At 34.4% G+C, this 20,438-nt stretch overlaps 1 protein-coding gene across 3 annotated transcripts in view; it reads left to right on the forward strand.

Annotated features, from left to right (window-relative positions):
• The window catches only part of NUDT4 (nudix hydrolase 4), a 29,719-nt gene extending 14,552 nt beyond the window's left edge, over positions 1–15,167 (forward strand). The window contains exons 2-6 of one of the 3 annotated variants that reach the window (XM_051963673.1): positions 6,876–6,986; positions 7,686–7,730; positions 10,960–11,047; positions 12,063–12,216; positions 14,827–15,167. In XM_051963673.1, coding sequence (XP_051819633.1) covers positions 6,876–6,986; positions 7,686–7,730; positions 10,960–11,047; positions 12,063–12,216; positions 14,827–14,866 — 438 coding nt within the window. In that variant the 3' untranslated portion in view covers positions 14,867–15,167. Of the gene's footprint in view, positions 1–6,875; positions 6,987–7,685; positions 7,731–10,959; positions 11,048–12,062 lie in introns of all 3 variants that reach the window. The other 2 variants (XM_051963671.1, XM_051963672.1) reach the window with 2 other exon arrangements.
• The last annotated feature ends 5,271 nt before the right edge of the window (positions 15,168–20,438 follow it).

Below are 20,438 nucleotides of genomic sequence, written 5' to 3' on the forward strand. Positions count from 1 at the left end.
AATATGATACAGATTTTATATAATTTTGTATATAAGATTTTATATACAATTTTGTATATAAATTATATAAAATCTGTATCATATTTATAAGTATATATATATGAAGTAATGTCATTATATCATTTTGATAATAGCTTTTTCAAAATATATGCAAAATAGTTTTCAGAATTCATCCTTCCAAACCTTGTATTCCAACTTTTTCTCCCTTCCCTCTTTTCCCCCTCTCTCATCTCTGGAGAGCACGTAATCCAATATAGGTTAAACATGTGCAATTCTTCTATACATATTTCCACAATTATGTTGTACAAGAAAGATCAAAGGGGTGGGGAATGAGCAAGGAAACAAAAAAAGGAAAGTACTATTTTGTGATCTACATTCAGTTCCCACAGTCGTCTTTTCTGGATGCAGATGGCTCTCTTTATCACATAAGTTTCTCCAGGCCTTTCTGAAATCATCCCGCTGATTGTTTCTTATATAAAAATATTTCATGACATTCACATGCCATAATTTATTCAGCCATTCCACTCAGTTTCCAGTTCCTTACCACTACAAAAAGGGTTGCCACAAACAATGCACATGTGGTGATCTCTTTGGTTTACAGACCCAGTAGAGACTGGATCAAAGGGTATACACAATTTAATAGCCTTTTGGGCATAGTTGAACATGACAATCTTAAGGATACTCAGGTAATGCTTTGTTTTTTCTGAAGTATCGCTCAAAAGGTGAAAAGTAGAAAACAGATGGTTCTTATTGACCAAAAGGAGGGGGAGTTCAGAAAATTTTAGTAAATACTGAATCATAAGTCTATTCTTTCATCTCTACTAAGTCTTTGAAAACTGCATTTGCATTTGTGAGCGTCCTTGATGGAAACATAAGGAAAATTGACTTATGAAGATTATTTTATATAGCAGCCTATCTGTGAGTATTTTAAAAAGCATTTTATTTTCAAGAAGTTGCCTAAAGGAACTTCAAGATATCTCCATCTTTTTGGCAGTTATGATGGAAGGTTGTGGAATGAAACTTATCTTGTTTTAGTACCAAACAAATGCTAATAACAGATGTTTACTCAACACTGTTTACTATTGTCACAGCCTATGAAAATTGAACCGAATTGCCTGTAGTTGTTTTTTTTCCCCCCTTGAAAATCCCATAATCACATTAGACAAATGACATTATTGATGACATGCTCTGAAAAGGTGCTGATAGGACAGATACCATGATATGAATCATGATTTTTTTTTTTAATGAGGATTCTATTCAGATACCAACAGGTAGGTGAATATTGAATTATTCCCCAGATTATGAGTTAAAGTTACCGAGGTGAGTAGCCCATTAAATCGATCCATCAGTCACATATTTTTGAAACACATGCTGCTTATAGACAAATCAAATAGATTATCAAGTAAACTAGTTTGCAGTTAGAAAATTTTCAATCTGGAGTCACTGCCACAAAAGCTGAAATTGCTATGCTAAATATGTATAAATCATGGAATAACTTCATTTAAAAGAACAAAATTATAAGTAATTTCAAAAGGAGGGCTGTAGTGGATATAAATGGGTTTTAGCATATTAAGGAAATTCTTAATTTGAAGAGGCATAATATTAAGCATATAAAATTAGGCCACCTAATTTTGTATATGTGAAAATTTGATCATCCATATGTTACATTGACATCCAGATCTTGAGTCAAATCTTAATGTAATTCTTAAATTGGTTGAAAAAATGGCTGATGTGTTCTTACTGGGCTTATATTCCAAAGAGATCTTAAAGAAGAGAAAGGGACCCACATGTGCAAAAATGTTTGTGGCAGTCCTTTTTCTAGTGGCAAGAAACTGGAAACCGAGTGGATGCCCATTAGTTGGGGAATGGCTAAATAAATTATAATATATGAATGTTATGGAATAACATTTCTATAAGAAACAATCAGCAGGAGGATTTCAGAAAGACCTGGAGAGACTTGCATGAACTGATGCAAAGTGAAATGAGCAGAACCAGGAGATCATTGTACATAGCAAAAAGATTATACAATGATCAATTTTGATGTTCATGGCTCTCTTCAACAATGAGTTGATTCGGATCAGTTCCAACAATCTTGTGATGAAGAGAGCCATCTACACCCAGAGAGAGAGGTCTGTGGGAACTGAGTATGGACCACAACCTAGCATTTTTACTCTTTCTGTTATTGTTTGCTTGCATTTTATTTTCTTTCTGGTTTTTTCTCCTTGATCAGATTTTTCTTGTGCAGCAAGATAACTGTATAAATATGTATACATATATTGGATTTAACATGTTTAACATGTATTGGATTACCTACCATCTAGGGGAGGGGGGTGGGAAAAAGAGGGGAAATTTGGAACAAAAGTTTTTTTTGTTTTGTTTTGTTTTTTATTTTATAATAACTTTATATTGACAGAATCCATGCCAGGGTAATTTTTTTTACAACATTATCCCTTACACTCACTTCTGTTCCGAATTTTCCCTTCCCTCGATGACAAGCAGTCCTATATATGTTAGATATGTTGCAGTATATCCTAGATACAATATGTGTTTGCAGAACCGAACAGTTCTCTTGTTGCACAGGGAGAATTGGATTCAGAAGGTAAAAATAACCCGGGAAGAAAAACAAAAATGCAAATAGTTCACATTCGTTTTCCCAGTGTTCTTTCTTTGGGTGTAGCTGCTTCTCTGTCCATCATTTATCAATTGAAACTCAGTTAGGTCTCTTTGTCAAAGAAATCCACTTCCATCAGAATACATCCTCGTACAATATCGTTGTCGAAGTGTATAATGATCTCCTGGTTCTGCTCATTTCACTTAGCATCAGTTCATGTAAGTCTCTCCAAGTCTCTCTGTATTCATCTTGCTGGTCATTTCTTACAGAACAATAATATTCCATAACATTCATATACCACAATTTACCCAGCCATTCTCCAATTGATGGGCATCCATTCAATTTCCAGTTTCTAGCCACTACAAACAGGGCTGCCACAAACATTTTGGCACATACAGGTCCCTTTCTTTCCCTTCTTTAGTATCTCTTTGGGGTATAAGCCCAGTAGTAGCACTGCTGGAAAGGATATGCACAGTTTGATAACTTTTTGGGCATAATTCCAGATTGCTCTCCAGAATGGTTCACAACTCTACCAACAATGCATCAGTGTCCCAGTTTTCCCGTATCCCCTCCAACATTCATGATTATTTTTTCCTGTCATCTTAGCCAATCTGACAGGTGTGTAGTGGTATCTCAGAGTGATCTTAATTTGCATTTCTCTGATCAATAGTGATTTGGAACACTCTTTCATATGAATGGTAATAGTTTCAATTTCATCATCTGAAAATTGTCTGTTCATATCTTTTGACCATTTATCAATTGGAGAATGGCTTGATTTCTTATAAATTAGTTCTCTATATATTTTGGAAATGAGGCCTTTATCAGAACCTTTAACTGTGAAGATGTTTTCCCAGTTTCTTGCTTCCCTTCTAATCTTGTTTGCATTAGTTTTGTTTGTACAAAGGCTTTTTAATTTGATATAATCAAAATTTTCTATTTTGTGATCAGTAATGGTCTCTAGTTCATCTTTGGTCACAAATTTCTTTCTCCTCCACAAGGCTGAGAGATAAACTATGTTCCTCTAATTTGTTTATAATGTTCCTCTAATTTGTTTATAATCTCGTTTTTATGCCTAGGTCATGGACCCATTTTGATCTTATCTTGGTATATGGTGTTAAGTGTGGGTCCATGCCTAATTTCTGCCATACTAATTTCCAGTTATCCCAACAGTTTTTATCAAATAATGAATTCTTATTCCAAAAGTTAGGATCTTTGGGTTTGTCAAACACTAGATTGCTATAGTTGACTATTCTGTCTTGTGAACCTAACCTTTTCTACTGATCACCTAATGGAACAAAAGGTTTTGCAAGGGTCAGTGGTGAAAAATTACCCATGCGTATGTTTTGTAAATAAAAAGCTTTAATTTATAAAAGAAATAGGAAAAAAAGAAAATGTCTGAATCACGTTTGTCTAAAATTGCACCTTGTAAAAAAGGACCATTTTAAAACTCAGAAAAGGAAGTGTAAAACATGTTTTCACAACAGGTGTAACTTTCAGAAATACATGAGAAACTTAATAACATGCTTTACTTAAACTACAAAGTTGAGTCAGAAATAAAAACTACTGAGAGTTCTTTGCTTCTGAAATACGAATTATGAAAATGTATTAAAGTAGGACATCACTTCAAAGATCTCCTTGGACTGATTCTGATATTAACTGGAATTCAATCAACATTCACCTGATTTTACTTAACCAGGAGAATCAGGGTAGAGTCTTCATGAAAAGATAAGCTTACAGAAAGTTTTAAATAATCAGAAATCAAATAGTTTGTTGTTTTATGGTACTTTGAAAGCTCCTCACACTCTTATGGAGGTCAGTACTATACCATTAGCAATATCCTTAATTTACAGATAAGGAAACTGATGCTAAGGGGGAAGGGGTGACCTACCCCATAGTCAACACTAGTCTTTAATGATAGCATGGTACCAATGGAAATAATTCTGGATTTCTGCCCCTCTACCTCACATCTACAACCCATATTCTGGAAGTGTGTCTCAAGAGTGGTCTGCTTCTAACTTAGCTAGTATGGCTTGTCCTGAGTTCTGACTTAAGGCCCAAGACTGGATAGACTGTGTGCTGATGTTGTAGTTGTTATCACCTTGGGAATAAAAAGAAACTTACATGGGGAGATTGTCTTTACCAGCATATGAACCTGAGCTCCTTGAAGAAACCTGACGTCCAATGAGAAAGGAGTCCATGCCAGAAAAGGGGCTGTTGCTTTTGCCTGCATAAATCACAGCACCTCAAATGTCAGCTGTACAGTTTTAGATTTTCATTTGGTAATACAGAATTGTAGAAGACATGTGGTCAGTCACCTGAGATGTAATTACCTTAACTTCTCCTTGTATAAAATGGAAGTTTAAAAAATAATTGTCAAAAGTTTAGCCTATAGAAGAATTTCCAGTAGGTGGTAGTTGTAATTTTCACTTCAAGCAGTTCTTTACCACTCTTACACTGTCTAGCCACTTTCTTGGAAGGAAAGCAAGTAAAGGTCAAATAGTATTAATATTAGCATAGTCCATGCAGGATATTAATTTCACTGTAATTGCTTCCATCTTCTTTTTCACCCATATTCATAGCCTTCTCTCTTATTAGCAGTTCCCATTAATTGAACCTCAGTGTAAGGGTGGTGTGTAGGGTGTTCAGAGAACACTGGTAATTTTGGTGTGAAAGCCACTAAGCCCTTTTCAGGGCTCCTTATTCAGCCTTATTCATTCAGGCTCCATTTCAGCCAACTCTCAACTGTGTTTCCAAGAAGCTGTAACATGCAGAGCGGCCACAGCCCAGTAAAGTTGGCAGATGAACTAAACCAGATTGAAGGTAACTAGCATTGAATTAGGAAGATATGAAGACTTCCAATGCGATGGATGGATGAGAATAATTTGTAATGGCTGTAAAGTGGCATTCAACAGACTCTGTGGAGCACTTAAGGCATGGTCAGACTGGCAAGGTCATTCACTGCATCCTGACATTTTTTTTTTATCTTAAATTGCTAATTCACAAGCAAACCATTGTCTTGTCTTGATGTCTTTGACATTCACCTTTCATTCCATTCACAGCTAGTCCCAACTTGACACTAGACCTAATGGTGTCTCTTGAGAATGAAGGGAAGCACAGCTTTGAGTTCAAATCCAAATTATTTTTTTGGTATCAGCATTCAGCACTAAACCTCTCAACCTCTTTGCCTTATTTGTAATAATATATATAGCGTAAATCTAAAATACAATATAATTAAAAGGTTGTGGAGCTTGTTTTTTTTTAATTGGGGGGGGGAGGCAGCTCTTAAACTTATTAGAAATGTACTCAAAAGCTAGAAAAACTTGTAGAATTTACCTCTTCCAAACATTTTTCTTATTTGTAAGTTAGAAACATAAGGGAGATTCCAGCAAGTCAGGAGTGATAAACTTTCACTAATTTAAGGAATGATTGAAGATTAAAGGGAGAAAGCATTCCTTAAGATTTCTCTTATATAAGAGAAAGGGTGAAATGGTTTTTGCGATAACTTATTTAACATCACCAAAAGTATCGTGCCTCATGGGCAGGTACTTTTGTGCTATAACTTGAATTATTGTCAGAATTAAAGCCCTTAAGTGTCAAGATTTTTGGATACTTTTCTTTGCTTCAATTATTAATTCAGTCAAAAAAATTAAGCATGATTGTGTGTCAGTTGTAGGGATTAGGAAAAGCTTCATGTTGGAAGATTAAGATGTAATTTATGGAACAGGTATGAATAAGGGAATATGTTTTAAGATGTAATCTATGGAACAGGTATGAATAACGGAATATGTTTAGAATTATGTTTTTGGCAAAACTACAATATGGTAATGTCTTGGACTAGGCTACAGACCAGTTTGTTAATTTTGGCTGGTAAGTCCCTTAAAGTTTTCCTATCCATAAAATAGGAATAATGATATTCCAGAGAGAGGTACAGAGGTGGTTAACTAATTACTTTGAATAATACTAAGAGATGAGATATTTAGTGCTTTTTTTTTTTAAAGTCAGGTATGTTAGGTTTTTGTTGTTGCTTTATTTTTTAGTATGTAGTATCTATTTAGTAGATATGTATTCTTGTTTAACTGGATTCCCAAGGAGGGAAATCTGTTCTTTTCTAGGTAAAGGGAATAGTTTATGTGTTTGTTGCATGTAGTGTCCTTTTCTCTCTCATATATATATAAAAAATTTTTTCTCCCCATGTAAGAATTGCTTAAATGTTTGGTTGACTCACTTTGTTAACACTTAAAAGCTTTACTCTTTGTTCTAACAGGTGCTGTTAGTGAGTAGTAGTCGGTATCCAGATCAATGGATTGTTCCTGGTGGAGGAATGGAGCCTGAGGAAGAGCCAGGTGGAGCTGCAGTAAGAGAGGTGTATGAGGAGGTGAGACCAAGGATTAACCTAGTGGCTTAAAATATTTCCCTTCTCCCCAAGGGAATATTTTGTCTGTCCAGAAAAGTAAAGGTGAGGTGTACAGGTCCTGGTTTACACTCTAGCAATCATGTGATGGGATAAGTCACACTTACACTCAGTTCCCCTGGGGAAAGGCATAACAGTTGCCCTTGCCTGTATTATCTTGTTGTTTCCAGATACAATTTACAAGCTTTTAGAGTGTTTGAGAAATGGAAATTCCCTAAGGGTTCTAGGAACAGCCAGTCTCATTTGGCATAACCATAGAATGTGGCTATGAAACAAACTTAACTATAGAGATTTCAATCTAAGGGAAGAAATCATTGATTTTGTTTGTTTTTTAAAGCAAACAAGGTATAGCTATATTTAGTCACCATTACCTAATTTAGGTATGTTTATTAAGACCTAGCAAAGCCAGGTAAAAGGTGAAATGCAGGGATGTATCCTAAATGAAAGGGTAATTGAGACTATTTCATTTTATAATGGTATGAATGAAAACAGTATCTTTGATATTTCACTCAAAGAACTAGTATTAACTTAGTTTAAAAATTTTACATTTCAATATGTTAACAAACATTTGCAGAAAGAAATAAAAGTACAAAATATTTTAGTGAAAAACTTCAATATGAAGTTCTGGTATTTTGAAAAAGTTAATTTATTATTTATTTGTAGGCTGGTGTCAGAGGAAAATTAGGCAGACTTCTGGGGATATTTGAGGTGAGTTCTAAAAATATCACTGTTCAGCTGCTTAATGTTTTTTAAATTGCTGTTTTCCTAGCATACACAAATCATGAGTTTCTTCCTCGGGCCTAGTAGGCAGAGGCTGCCACATTTCCAGCTTTGAAAAAGTTGTTTCCAGTTTGCAACCTGGTGTTCTTTCTGAAGTACTAAATATAAGCACATCAAGGTTCTGGAGAGAGTGCTATACCCCACTTATAATCCTTGTAGCTTTTGAAAATTCACATTGAAATCATTGGCAGCTATTCTGTAACAAAGACAGATTAAAAACTCATAGCTAGATGTAGCAGAGATAACATTTGCATGTCTTAAGAACAAGAACATTTTTGTCACCAAAAATTGTTAAACTCTATCTTGATATAAAGTGAGCTTTCTAGTGTTTCATCAAGGGGGAGGCTCAGTTCTTAAAGACTATCCAGCAAAATTATGAGCACTGGCAGGTCTTAACCAAATCATAAGGGCTTCAAGGATGCACAAAGCAAATAAACTATCTCTTTTTCTGAAGACTAGCCAATTAAGATAATAAAGGACTCCAAATTTAATTATAACTATACCAATTCTAGAAGATCAAGTTGCTTTAAAAAAAAAAGAAAGAAAAGGAGATAATTTTCTAGCTCCTGCATATTCCCCCAAACCTCCCAAATCACATCAGACTGAATTCTGATTAAGAAATTCTATTAAGAAACTAAATGACCTATATAAAAAGTTAGCCAGAAGCCTATAGGCAATAAGAATGGAGGCTGTAAGCAAATAAGTCTAGAGACACATAGTTTCTTTGTGTCCTGAAAGCCAAGAGTAGAGAATCTTATTTTTGGCTGGGGTGGTCAAAAACATAAACCTCAACCTTGTAAATACCCAGATTTTATAGGTGTTTTGGATCATGGAACTAAACAATGTCTAGACCTGTTGTAGTTCCAATATTTGATGGTAGGGAAGGAGGAATGGGGAAAATAAGCATTTATTATAGAGCACTGAGCTAAATGTATTTACAAGTATTTCAAGATGGCTGATATTTTTGGGGAAAGTGGGCAGCAGTTAATCCAATTTATTAAAAGAATCTTAAAGCATGTAGTCTGTCTTTATGAGGTTCACACCTGGATAATTAAAATATTGATAATTTAAAACCAAGTAAGCAGGATCTTCATAGACAGGAACTCTTAGATAGGAAGCTTCATTAATTTATTGATCTGTGAAACTTTTACTGGACAAAATTAGAAATAAATGCTGGTTGCCTGAATAAAAATATCCAGCCTACATTGTTGGGAATGGGTCTTAAGAATCAAAATAGTTAACTAAAAGGTGTTAGCATTGTTCTTAGATGTCGCTAGTTAATCCTTTTGTAAAAGCTTTTCTACAGATTAACAGTGTTCTTTGAACTATTCAGTTATTTGGCCCAAAGGATCTGCTATAAATGTACCAGCTTTAGTGAATGACCACTTTTCTGTGTAACAGAAAAATCAGTCATGTTTCCAAAGCTCCGTCACTAGACCTGAATTTTGGGAACCTTTCCAGAAGTCTGTTTCATTAGCTGAAGTGCCTCCCCTTCTTTACCTAATAATTGTGGCCACTGCCTTAAAAGTACATCTCAGAACACTGAAAACATTTAACAGTGCTAAGAGAAGAGACTCTGTTCGAGTAAGATTAGCATACTTCTCTCTGAAGACCTTTTCATTTGGTCATGAGAACTTGCTTAAATAGCTGCTCCTTAGATTGTATCATGACATGCTTATACTTGAATGATGAAATAACTCCATCTTCTGGTAAATGTGAAAGTTGTTTGTTCAGGTTAAGTCTTTAGTGTAATTTTGGTAAGTACTGGGAATTTTTGTAGATTCTCACTCACTAGTTGCCTACCTTTGCTAATTTAGAAAATAGTTCCATATATTTTTTCATAGAAAGTTGCTATTTTAACAAACTCCACGTTATACTGTGATGAAGGGTTTTTTTGAACACTTCACAGCCTCTATGATTTTGTCATTGATTTGCTCTGACACCGATTATAATCAATTTTGTGGCAAAAGAATTTGTCACTGGCATCTCTGATAGATTTCTATCATTTGTACTCCACTGGCCATGAACAAGAACCCTGGCCTTCACCCATATGGTAATGTAGCAGAACAGGATTTAAAGATTATTGGAAGCAAGGTTAACCACCTAACCTTGACTATTAAGTGAAAGAATATTTTGAACCCAGTTCAATTAATAGGCAATAAAGACAAAATTTCATCAAAATCTTAATATTTCCATGACTCCTGACCGAGTGGTGGATGGACTCTGGTCAAAGACAATTTTTTGGATGTGGCCAATGCAGAAATTTATTTCTTCTTCCTTTGAGATGGTTTGGGATAAGCTATCTTTAAAATGAAGTTTTAACAGCCCAGTAAATAAAACACCAACCCTAAAACCAGAGGTCCTGAGTTAAACTTGACACTTACTATTTGTCCAGCATGTGTGATCACTGGCAAGTTAGTTAACCCCAATTGTCTCATAAAATCCCCCCCCAAAATCTCAGTTACTACTCTTCAGTACTTTTTAGGAAGGAAAGCAGACTGGTTCAAAGTACTTGATGCAAATAAAGTTCTTCAATGTCATAAACCTCTGGGAAAACTGAAGTTGGGCTGCTCACTTAGCAACAGAAATTGGTGATTTTAAGTTAACTGAAAAAAAAAATCATAACCATAGTTTAAATAAGTACTCTGATACTCGTCTATGCAGTGACTTAGAAAAGGAAAAAAGAATGACTAAATAACTGTTTGCATCAGAGACAAGAAAACTAAATCAAACATTTTTGAAATCTGATTTCTTACATGATAGATTTTTTTTCCTCCTAGGGAGTTTGCAGTGAGACAATGTTGGCTTCACTTTTATTTTTTATGCCCTTGTTGCCATCTCTTTTTGATACATTAGTAGACTTCTAACTTGATAAAGCAGAGAATTATCTAAAAGTCTCTTTAAATAGTCTTTTAAGACTTAGGTCCAGTTGTAGGGAGGTGGTGGCTTTGTCCTTTCTGTACCACTTCATGTGACTTTGGGCTTCAGTTACATGATGATTTATACATTTTGTATTTCATCAAGATCATCAAAAAGTAAATATATGCTTTTTTATTTTTAATTTTGATGACTGTTTTTAATATTACTCTTGGTGAATATTGTATAATAATTAAAACATGAGCCTGTAGATTAAAATGTCATCTTTTTCATATTCAAGCAGAATCAAGATCGCAAGCATCGTACTTATGTTTATGTTCTTACTGTCACTGAAATTTTGGAAGACTGGGAGGATTCTGTTAACATAGGTAAATATTTTAAAAATTCCTCCACTTCATAATCTCTTAAAATATTTTTCTAAGAAGCAAATAGAATTGACTGTTTTGGTACCCATAAGCTAATTCCAAAAATTAGTTTTATTAGTCATAAGTCATAATGCATAAAAAATTTTGGGAGGATTAAAGGTGTAGTGAATGACTATCTGTACTGTCAATTTTTTTTAGTTATCTCTCATATCTATGTTTTCAAAGTGCATGTCATTTAATATTTGGAGCTGCCTTAGTCAAATCACCTATCATATGACTGAAATATCCATGTATTTAAGAATCTTCGTGTTTTAATAGGCCAGTTGATTTATATGCTATGACAGGCTGGAAGTATGGGAATGAAATACATATTTAAATGTTATGTTAGCTGGGCGCCTGACTTTAGCCATTAAAATCTGTGGATCATGTTCAGTAAAAGCCAACAGATGTTTTTGGAGCCCTACTTTTTGCTTCTCCCTATCAGGTTCTGGCCATCTTCACCTTCACCTTCATTCATTTAGGCTCTATATGAAATGATCTAAAGTTTAAAAAAAAAATTTATTATGATAAATTCCTACTTTTATATTATAGTTAACAGCCATGGCTTAGAAGTTATTCCTTTTGATATTTTATTTAAATTCTGAGGAATTGATTCTGTTGATCATTAGGCAGCATTGAACTTTTTTCTCCCTCAGTAATGTTTTATTTTTCCAAATACAAGATAGTTTGCAGCATTCATTTTTATAAAACTTTGTGTTCCAGATTTTTCTCCATCTCTCCATTATCTTCCCCCTCCTCAAAACAAAAATTTGATTTAGGTTAAACATGCACAATCTTTTAAAATATATTTCTATATCTGTCATATGCAAAAAAAAAAAAAGTGAAAATGCTAGAGGCATTGCGTTCTTAATTTATTTAATTGATTTGATGGGGACAAGCTGCAGTTAAAATGAGTTTTTAAATAGTTATTCTAACATATATATATATATATTTTTTTTTCTTACTATTTTTTTTTTAGGAAGAAAGAGAGAATGGTTCAAGGTTGAAGATGCCATCAAAGTTCTTCAGTGTCATAAACCCGTGCATGCTGAGTATTTGGAAAAATTGAAGTTGGGCTGCTCACCAACCAATGGAAATTCCATGGTTCCCACCCTTCCAGACAACAATTCTTTGTATGTAACTTCTGCACAGACTTCGGGGTTGCCATCTTCTGTAAGATAAATATCTAGGTGACCATACCCAGTTTCACAGGGAGAAGTCTTCTGTATTTGATATCCACATGTTTAAACTGCCTGAATTGTCATAATGCTGTTTATTCAAGCAGTTTTCATATTTTTCAGATGCTTTGAAATATTTCCCTTTTTCTTTGACAGTGTAAAAATATTTCAGTAAACCAAAGCCATATGGAATTTTTTTTTAAGATGCCTTAACTGTGTGCCCTCTCCCTTTCCTGAAATACATTTTTATTTTTGTTTTTTCAGACTACTCTGCATTCTGATTTTCACATCACCTTATCTAGTGTGGTAGTCTGAAGTTTTTTGTTTTGTTTTGTTTTTGTTTTTAAAGGAAGTCAAGGGGAGAGATGACTAGGTACTTTCCTAAAAGCATTGACCCATTGAAAACAAGCCTTCTATATAGTGGTTTTTTAGATTTTAGAACTAATTTCTAAATATTAAAATGTTTATAGTGCCACTTTGTTTCAGATAGCCCTCCTGTTTACTTGGAAATTAGAGAAGATGTGTATTAAACACCATTTCTCTGCTATTAGAGGGTATTGTTTTGTATACATGTGGTATCTTTTCCCTCCTTAAGATTCAAAAGTTTTTTCCAGTGCTGAGTATAGATGACATTTCATTATGAGATACCACTATGATAAGACATACACCCTGGAAATAAATAAAATAGGCTCAATGAAAAACAGCATTAAGATTTATCATCAACCTCCTTTTTGTGCAGAATTTCCTAGATAAAGCATGTTACTGTTTTTAATGGGGAAAAACCCTTCTTTATACAATTAGTCATTTTCATGACATTTTCATTTGGTTTGTTTCATTAATCCACTGCTACAAATAGCACACTGGCATCAAGCTCAAATACTTTCTCATTCAGTTTCTGCCATTCCTTTTAGTCCCTGGCCGCCTCTTCATTATCTTTCCTGGCAATCAATAGCCAACAGAATTTAAGATATCCAGGTATATGATGGAGAGCTTACCTCGTTATAGAACCTTTTAAATGTTCTACAAACCCCTAAAATTTCACTCCCAATAAAAATTTAGGAGTGGGACACTTTTGCATTTCTTCATTTGGAAAAAGATTATGATTGAGAGTTTTTAAGTTCTTTTCACTCTCAAAACTTTTAAGATACCTAAAACCAAGGGTCCCATCTAAAATGCAAATACCTCTAGCCTAATCAGGTCAAAACTGAGGTTTTAAGTTTAAAGCATTTTGAAGAGATGTGGGGTTAAAAATCATTCTATAAACATTTGTAAATATTCTAAATGGTAAATAGTGAGTGTAAAGTGGAAAGTCCATGTAATTTAAACACTTTGTTATTCAGTATACAAATCGTTAACCTACTTTTAAAACACAATTGTGTAAAATGCTGCTATAAATTAAAATTGAGTGCTGTTACACTTTTAGGAATTATTGGTGCCACAGTTTGAAATGAGATCTTGTGCCATTCAAACACACCAGATCTTAAGTACAAGTTCTAACTCACATGAAAATAGGTTTTGAAAATGTATTACTGCTAACCAAAAGAAATGACGAAAGTAGAAAATGAACATTTGGAGAATTTCCTATTCCAGATTATGTAACTTGATTGAGAAATGTTATTTCTCCTTGTACAGGAAGTTAAAACATCTAAAAAAAAAAAAAAAAAACCAAAAAACACGTTCTGGGCAAACCCTTTTAATCCCATAAATTGACTTAGAAAAATTTCATGGGCTAGATGTTTCTCAGAGTAACTTAGTCATTTGAGAAGTTTCTTTGAATTACAAACAGCCAAAAGAAACTGGATTTTTGTTTTATGGACGCAATGTTTGTACATAAAACTACTCCCACTTAACATTCTATGACACTGGGGATTTTTAAAAAAGCTTGTACATGGTATTCTTAGAGGTAATAATGCATGCTCTTATTTTGTAACTCAAACTATGTATTTGATAAAAATGTAAAAATGTACAGTATTGATGTTAACCAACTCCTAAGAGTTGTTAGCCTATAAATATTTTGTTGTATAATTTTTTTTGGTCAGCACATTTGGGCTTAGTAGTGCCATATTCGGATTCCTTAATGCCATTCAGTGTACAGATCTCTTTAGTCTCTATGCAACTTGCAAATTTTCCTTTAATTAGTTTTGATTCCTAATGCTTCTCTTTGTATAATTTAACAGAACATTTTACAGTTGTCATATTGCAAAGTAAAATGTTATCGTTCAGACCAGTTTAGCAAAATCACATTCGTAAAATCCTGAGGATAAGATAGCTTTCTCTGGGTACAGAGGCAGCTGAAGACACCTTCAGCCCAAACAGAGATGAAGTGGCTGAATGTTCTCGCTCATCCCCATCCTCTAAACTACATTCTATTTTTAAAAACATTGTTCTCACATAAGTAGGCCAGTTAGTCATTGGTACATTACTTGTGGTCTTCTTGCATAAAGGTTCACAAGTGATCCTTGTTCCCTGAATTATCTTGGAGTGGGCAGGATGCCTTTTTAGGATTAGAAATAAAACTAATTTATAGAAAAAAGACTATTAGTAATTTTGATTTGTTGACATTAGGAGAAAGCGGTTTTCTGCCCGTTTTGTAAAGGACAATTGAAGTTTCCCAGCTGGGTAAGTGCCATACTTGTTAACACTTAAGAACTTGGAATGTCGGAGACCACTAAGGCAGTAATCTTGGGGCCATATATATGGACCAGGACCAGGGTTGGCCTAATGTGGAATTTTTCAAGAAAAGTCTGTTCTGTTGACAACCACCACTTAATATAAAGAAGCAAACTAAGGAAACAAAAGGCTGTAAACATTTTTAATTGTTCTGCATGGTTTTCTTTTGAAGATTGGTGTAAGAATTTTGACTTTTTATATTTGAGATAAAATATCAGAATAAAAATTAAATAAAAGCTGTGTGGCTAAGGTACTTAAATTTAGAATTTTATAGTTACAGCCAATTCCTATCTTTTATGTTTATTTTCTTTTGGCTAATCATACAACAGCTCCGATAATTCAGTTCTAAACACATTTACTGTAGACTTTGGGGGAAGGGGAGGCATTCTTTTAAAATATAGCTAGGTAGAGGTGGAGGGTCAGCAGAATAATAAGTAAAAATATAGAGTTAAATGTATCTTTACCCTCATGTCGATTAGATGAATATATTAATGTATTTTTAGAGTGGTAGCAACTATCCCAACTCTTTTATGAAAAGAAGGAGCCACTATCTACTTGTGGGAGTGAAATTACATTGCAGAGGAGCAAAAAGTATTGAAAGGCTAGCTTTCCCAACAATGGATGGATGGATGGTGTGACTACACTAAGTTTTGGGGGTTTTTTAATCCACAAAATGAGCGAGACAAACTGGAAGATTTCCTCATTTTTGCATAAAAGAAAAGAAAGATTGGGGGATTTCAGGACAACTTAACAAGGTTTCCATTCTCATTTCACCTATTCCTCTGTACTGGAGAAGAAAAGTAGTTAAATAGTTAAGGTCTTTCCCTACAGCCTCCCCTCCCCCCCCCCCCTCAATTTGTGCTTTTGGTGTGTGATAACTCTTTTTCCTTTCAAATATCTCCAGATTGAGCCAAATAATGTACTTTATCCTGACACACATACTTACTGCCACATAACTTGTTTTGAATAGATCTTTTGATTTGTAAGTACTTAGTGCTCCTATTTACTGTAACCTGGAGAGAACAGTTGTATCCTCTCCTTTTATCTAGTGATTCTCATTTTTATTTTACTTTAAAAAGCTCATTTTCTAATATATTTCTGGCAGACTAATTCAGTAGTATCAAACCCAAATAGAAAAGGGGCCATGAAATTGTAATTGACATCCCTGAGTAGTATTTTTTCTTTGCTAAATATTGCCCAATATGTTTTATCTAGTTTCCCATGTTTGACATCTGTTCTGATTCTCCACTGTTGTCCAGTTTTTGTTTTTATATTTACTTTTTAAACTAAAATTTCAAAAAAATTTTTTCCCTAACAAAGCTATTCCTCTGCTCTCTCCACCTGGGCAGAAAAAGAAAGACAAAATTCTTATCAATATAGCCAAATAAAATGAATTCCCAGTTTTGACTATGTTTTATTCTGGATCCTAAATCTATTACCTCGCTGTCAGGAGTGGGTAGAATAGCATGACCCTGGCATTAAGATGGTCACCGTACTGCATTCATTTTACCCTGTGGCAGATCATACAAGTTTTCAAAGGTTTAATATCCCTTTAATTTCTGGTTCTTTTCCACTAGAAGAGCATGTGGGACCTGTTGCTAGGTCAGAGGGCATGCCCTATTAGGCAACTTTTGGGGCAAAATCCATTGTTTGTGACTAATGCTCAGTGCATTAATTTGCCTGTCCATAACAACTCCACCAATATTCATCCTTTTGTTAAGGAAGTGATTTCTTTTTTGTCCCTAGTGTCTGGAATATAGTGAATGCTTATCAATAAATGTTTTTTGATTGGGGGAAAAGTATAATTTGAAACAATATTTCCATCTGGCTAGACTTAACTGCCTGTTAAATCTTTTTAGTCTAAATTTGAATTTCATTCTTGTTTAGAAATGAGATATGGTTGCCAGTGAAATTTGCCAAGATTCTCCATCCCATCTCATTTAAAGAGAAAACTAAATTATATATAATCTCTTACATTTAGTTGTTAAAAATGTATCGAATAGGGAGGTGTGACGACAGTCAGTTTTGTGCTTTAGGAAGACAATTTGACAGCTTAGTGGCGAATGAACCGATGGAGCAAATGATTTAGATGTAGTACTTTTTAGTAGATTTGTTTACATTAAAGCTACACAGTACTCAATTTCTCATTCACCAATGGTTTCCTATTCCAGTTTGTTTTGCCTATTTTGATCTTTGTTGCTATTTAATGTCTTAAGTTAGGTTTACATTCTCCAGCTCATGTACCTCAAAGAAGAGAAATACTCTAAGCATCTATGGGTTCATACTTCTTTTCCAGTTCTTTACTATTTACTTATTGAAACCTGCTGCTTTGAATATTCTGGTAGACTTAATTATCTTTTGGGGGCATGGAAGTCATCTTTTATACTTTGCTAGTCTCCTCAGGTTTGTTTTGGTCTTCAATGCCTAAGACACAACAAAATGATTCATGTGTAAGCCATACTCTATGCTTTCTCTCAGATCCCCTCTCCAACTGACCACAAAAAAGGAAAAGATTAGGCCTTTCCAAATTGGACTGTTCACTACTCGTTCCACAGGTGCTGTCTCCTATTTGTAACTTTCAATTCTGTTGTATTCATTCTACCCTCAGAATATAAAGTTCCAATGTTTAGCACAAATTGGTACATAGTGGACACTCAATTATGTGAGTGATTCTTACGTGATTCTCACTTATGAATCGCTACTTAACTAATTTCTGTTTTCAGAAATCCATTCAAATTACTGCTACTCAAAAATACAAATACAGAATACTCAGCAAAAAATGACACATTTTCTGATTTTGATGCATTCAAATTCTGGAAAATTCGATTAGTATTTTATACCTGAAATGACAAAGTATGGAGAAATGCAACATTTAAATGCCAAAGTTTATTTGTTTTTACATTTTGCACAAAAAAGATGGTATTTACAATAACTTAAGAAAATGCATTGGAATACCATGAAAGGGGCCATTGTCATTGCAGCTGTGGAGCTCAATGTATAGAATGAATTAAAAGTGCCTGCCTTCTCTTCCAATAATGGACCAGTCAAAATACAAACAATATCAATGGAATCTATTTCAAAGATGTACAGAAATAAATGGAGTTTCTTTTGAGTTAGATACCATTTATATTACCAAATAACGGCAATCAAATTACATACACTAAGTAACACGCATTTAACCTGGACATTCCATTGAACACCTTCAAAAAGAACTCGTCTACCTAATTTTTAAATTTATGGTGCCTCCATTTATAATTAGATGGTCCAAAACACAACCAGTGTTTTCTGTATTCCTTAGTCCTAAAGAACATTTGCTTAGTAGAAGAAAGGAGAGGGAATGAGGTGGGGAATAGAGCTTTAAAGCAAAAATGTCCTTTTCTTTTTAAATGTAACATTTCCTCTTACAAAAAAGACAATATTAGACAGAAAGCTAACAGAAAAACTAACATTCATATATACCTGTGTTCCTGGTAAAAAAAAAAGAAAAAACATTTTGCTTCTGTGTCAATCAGATCAAAGAACCAACTAACAAAAAGTACCACTAATATAATCACAATCTCTACTCCTCGACTAAATGTCAGTGCTTTCATGAGGCACAGAGATGCACAGGAAATGGCAATTCTACCTGTCCCACAGACTGTTTCAGCTCCATTCTCTCCTCAAAGGCAAAATCATGCAATACCTATAAAGTTAACATGCTCAAACCAAATGAAGACCAGTGCTTTTCAGTTGGGATTCAAATTTGTGTGCCCTTTGGCAGTCTGGTTCCCTTCTCAGGAAAGTTACAGGTCATTTTGAGATCTGTTTCACTCCTCACAATAGTACACAGAACTCATTTTGACAGATCAAAATGTGCACAGCCCTGTCATCTACTTATTTCAGGAGTATGGCTTTATAGCCCATCTAGCTTCATCCAATGCCTCAGTAGATGGGCAGTATGCTCATCTTGTGTCGTTTTGATGGCATAGTGCTTCGATTCATATCATTGGATCCCAGACACACTTTGAAAAAAGTTTAAAGCAGAGTACAGAGACTGCACGTTGTGCTAATTTTACTAGCCTTTGGTATCTTTCATAATGCTATATATTTTTTAAATGTGTTAGAGGCTCCGCCAGCAACAACAATCAGCCAACCCAGTGTAAATAGTTCCAGGAATTGTGTATAATCTAGATTCTAACAAACACATAAGTATAGTGAAAATGAGAAATCTTAAAATCTCAATACCTCAAAAACTTTGAAGGACACCAAGGAGAAACGTGTGATCAGAAGAAAAAATGAGAGATTGATAAACCTAGTCAGAAAATTTCCAAGCTTTATGAACGGGCATGAGCACCATAGCATCTTCCTGTCCACCATTCAGTACCTTCCTAAAGCAGTGGGGAAGGTTATATATCATGATGTATTATATCTCAGAAAGGATGACAAGGCTTAAGATATGGCCTGGTCCAGCTGGGAAATACTCTGGTTCTTACCAATGTATCAATCATGTAGACCAAGGATGAAGCAGAGATAACAGAAGGAACAGGATTTACATACATAGCCAACATGGGAGTTTATTTTGGCTAACATTTTTCATTTCCAAATAAAATGTTAACATCGCAAAACCACATTGATAAGCTTGGTAATTTCAATGAAATGGAAGTTAGGATTTGTTCAGAGACAAAGGGCACCAGGTAATTGTCAAATCAAAATTGAAATCTGTGACCTGTTGCATTTCAAAATCAGTTAATTCCTTTTACCTTTCAAATACACCCCTTTCTCCTTTGAGAAAGGGTTCTCTGGTTTAGGTTGATAGATTCTCTGGCCCTCAGCTCACATGTAAAGTACAGTGACAACTTCTTGCCACATTTTTCTCCATTCTGCTGCCAAAATATAATTTCAGGATTAAAACAAAAAAGGCCTTTAAAGTCTTCTCAAACCTAATACTTAATCACTGAGAAAGTGACATTGCAAGTTCACAAATCATCTTTGCTCTCCGATTATCCCCATGTCTGAAATATTCTCTTATCCCACCTTTCTCCTAGCCCAAATCCCATTATTCTACTGGAAGTTTCCAATCCCTCTCAATTCTAGGGTTTTTTCCTCTTGTTAAACTATATTAAGATCTACAACTTAACCTGCTTTAAAATGGATGCAAAAAGTCAAATGTTTGGCTTAAATGTTTCTAATAGTTAAAAAGACTACAAAACATAACCCCCAAAATATTTAAAATAAAAGTTAATTTACAAAAGTGAAAGACCTAGACTGCAAGAAAAATGTATTCAAACCTAGGCTTCAATTACCACTTGAAATCCTTTAGCATCACTAGGCCTATTTCCTCATCTGTAAATCACAGATAATACCTGTAGTACTTACCTCACAGGGTTTTTGTGAATATCACACCCCCAAAGAGAAAAAGAACCCATATTGAACTATCCACTGGGGAAATTGTGCCACAAGAAATGACAAAAATGAGTTTGAGACAAACCTATGAAAAATCTATAGGAAATGATGCGACCAGAACAAGT

The sequence above is a fragment of the Antechinus flavipes genome, chromosome 5 (genome assembly GCF_016432865.1).
Source record: "Antechinus flavipes isolate AdamAnt ecotype Samford, QLD, Australia chromosome 5, AdamAnt_v2, whole genome shotgun sequence".
NCBI lineage: Eukaryota > Metazoa > Chordata > Mammalia > Dasyuromorphia > Dasyuridae > Antechinus > Antechinus flavipes.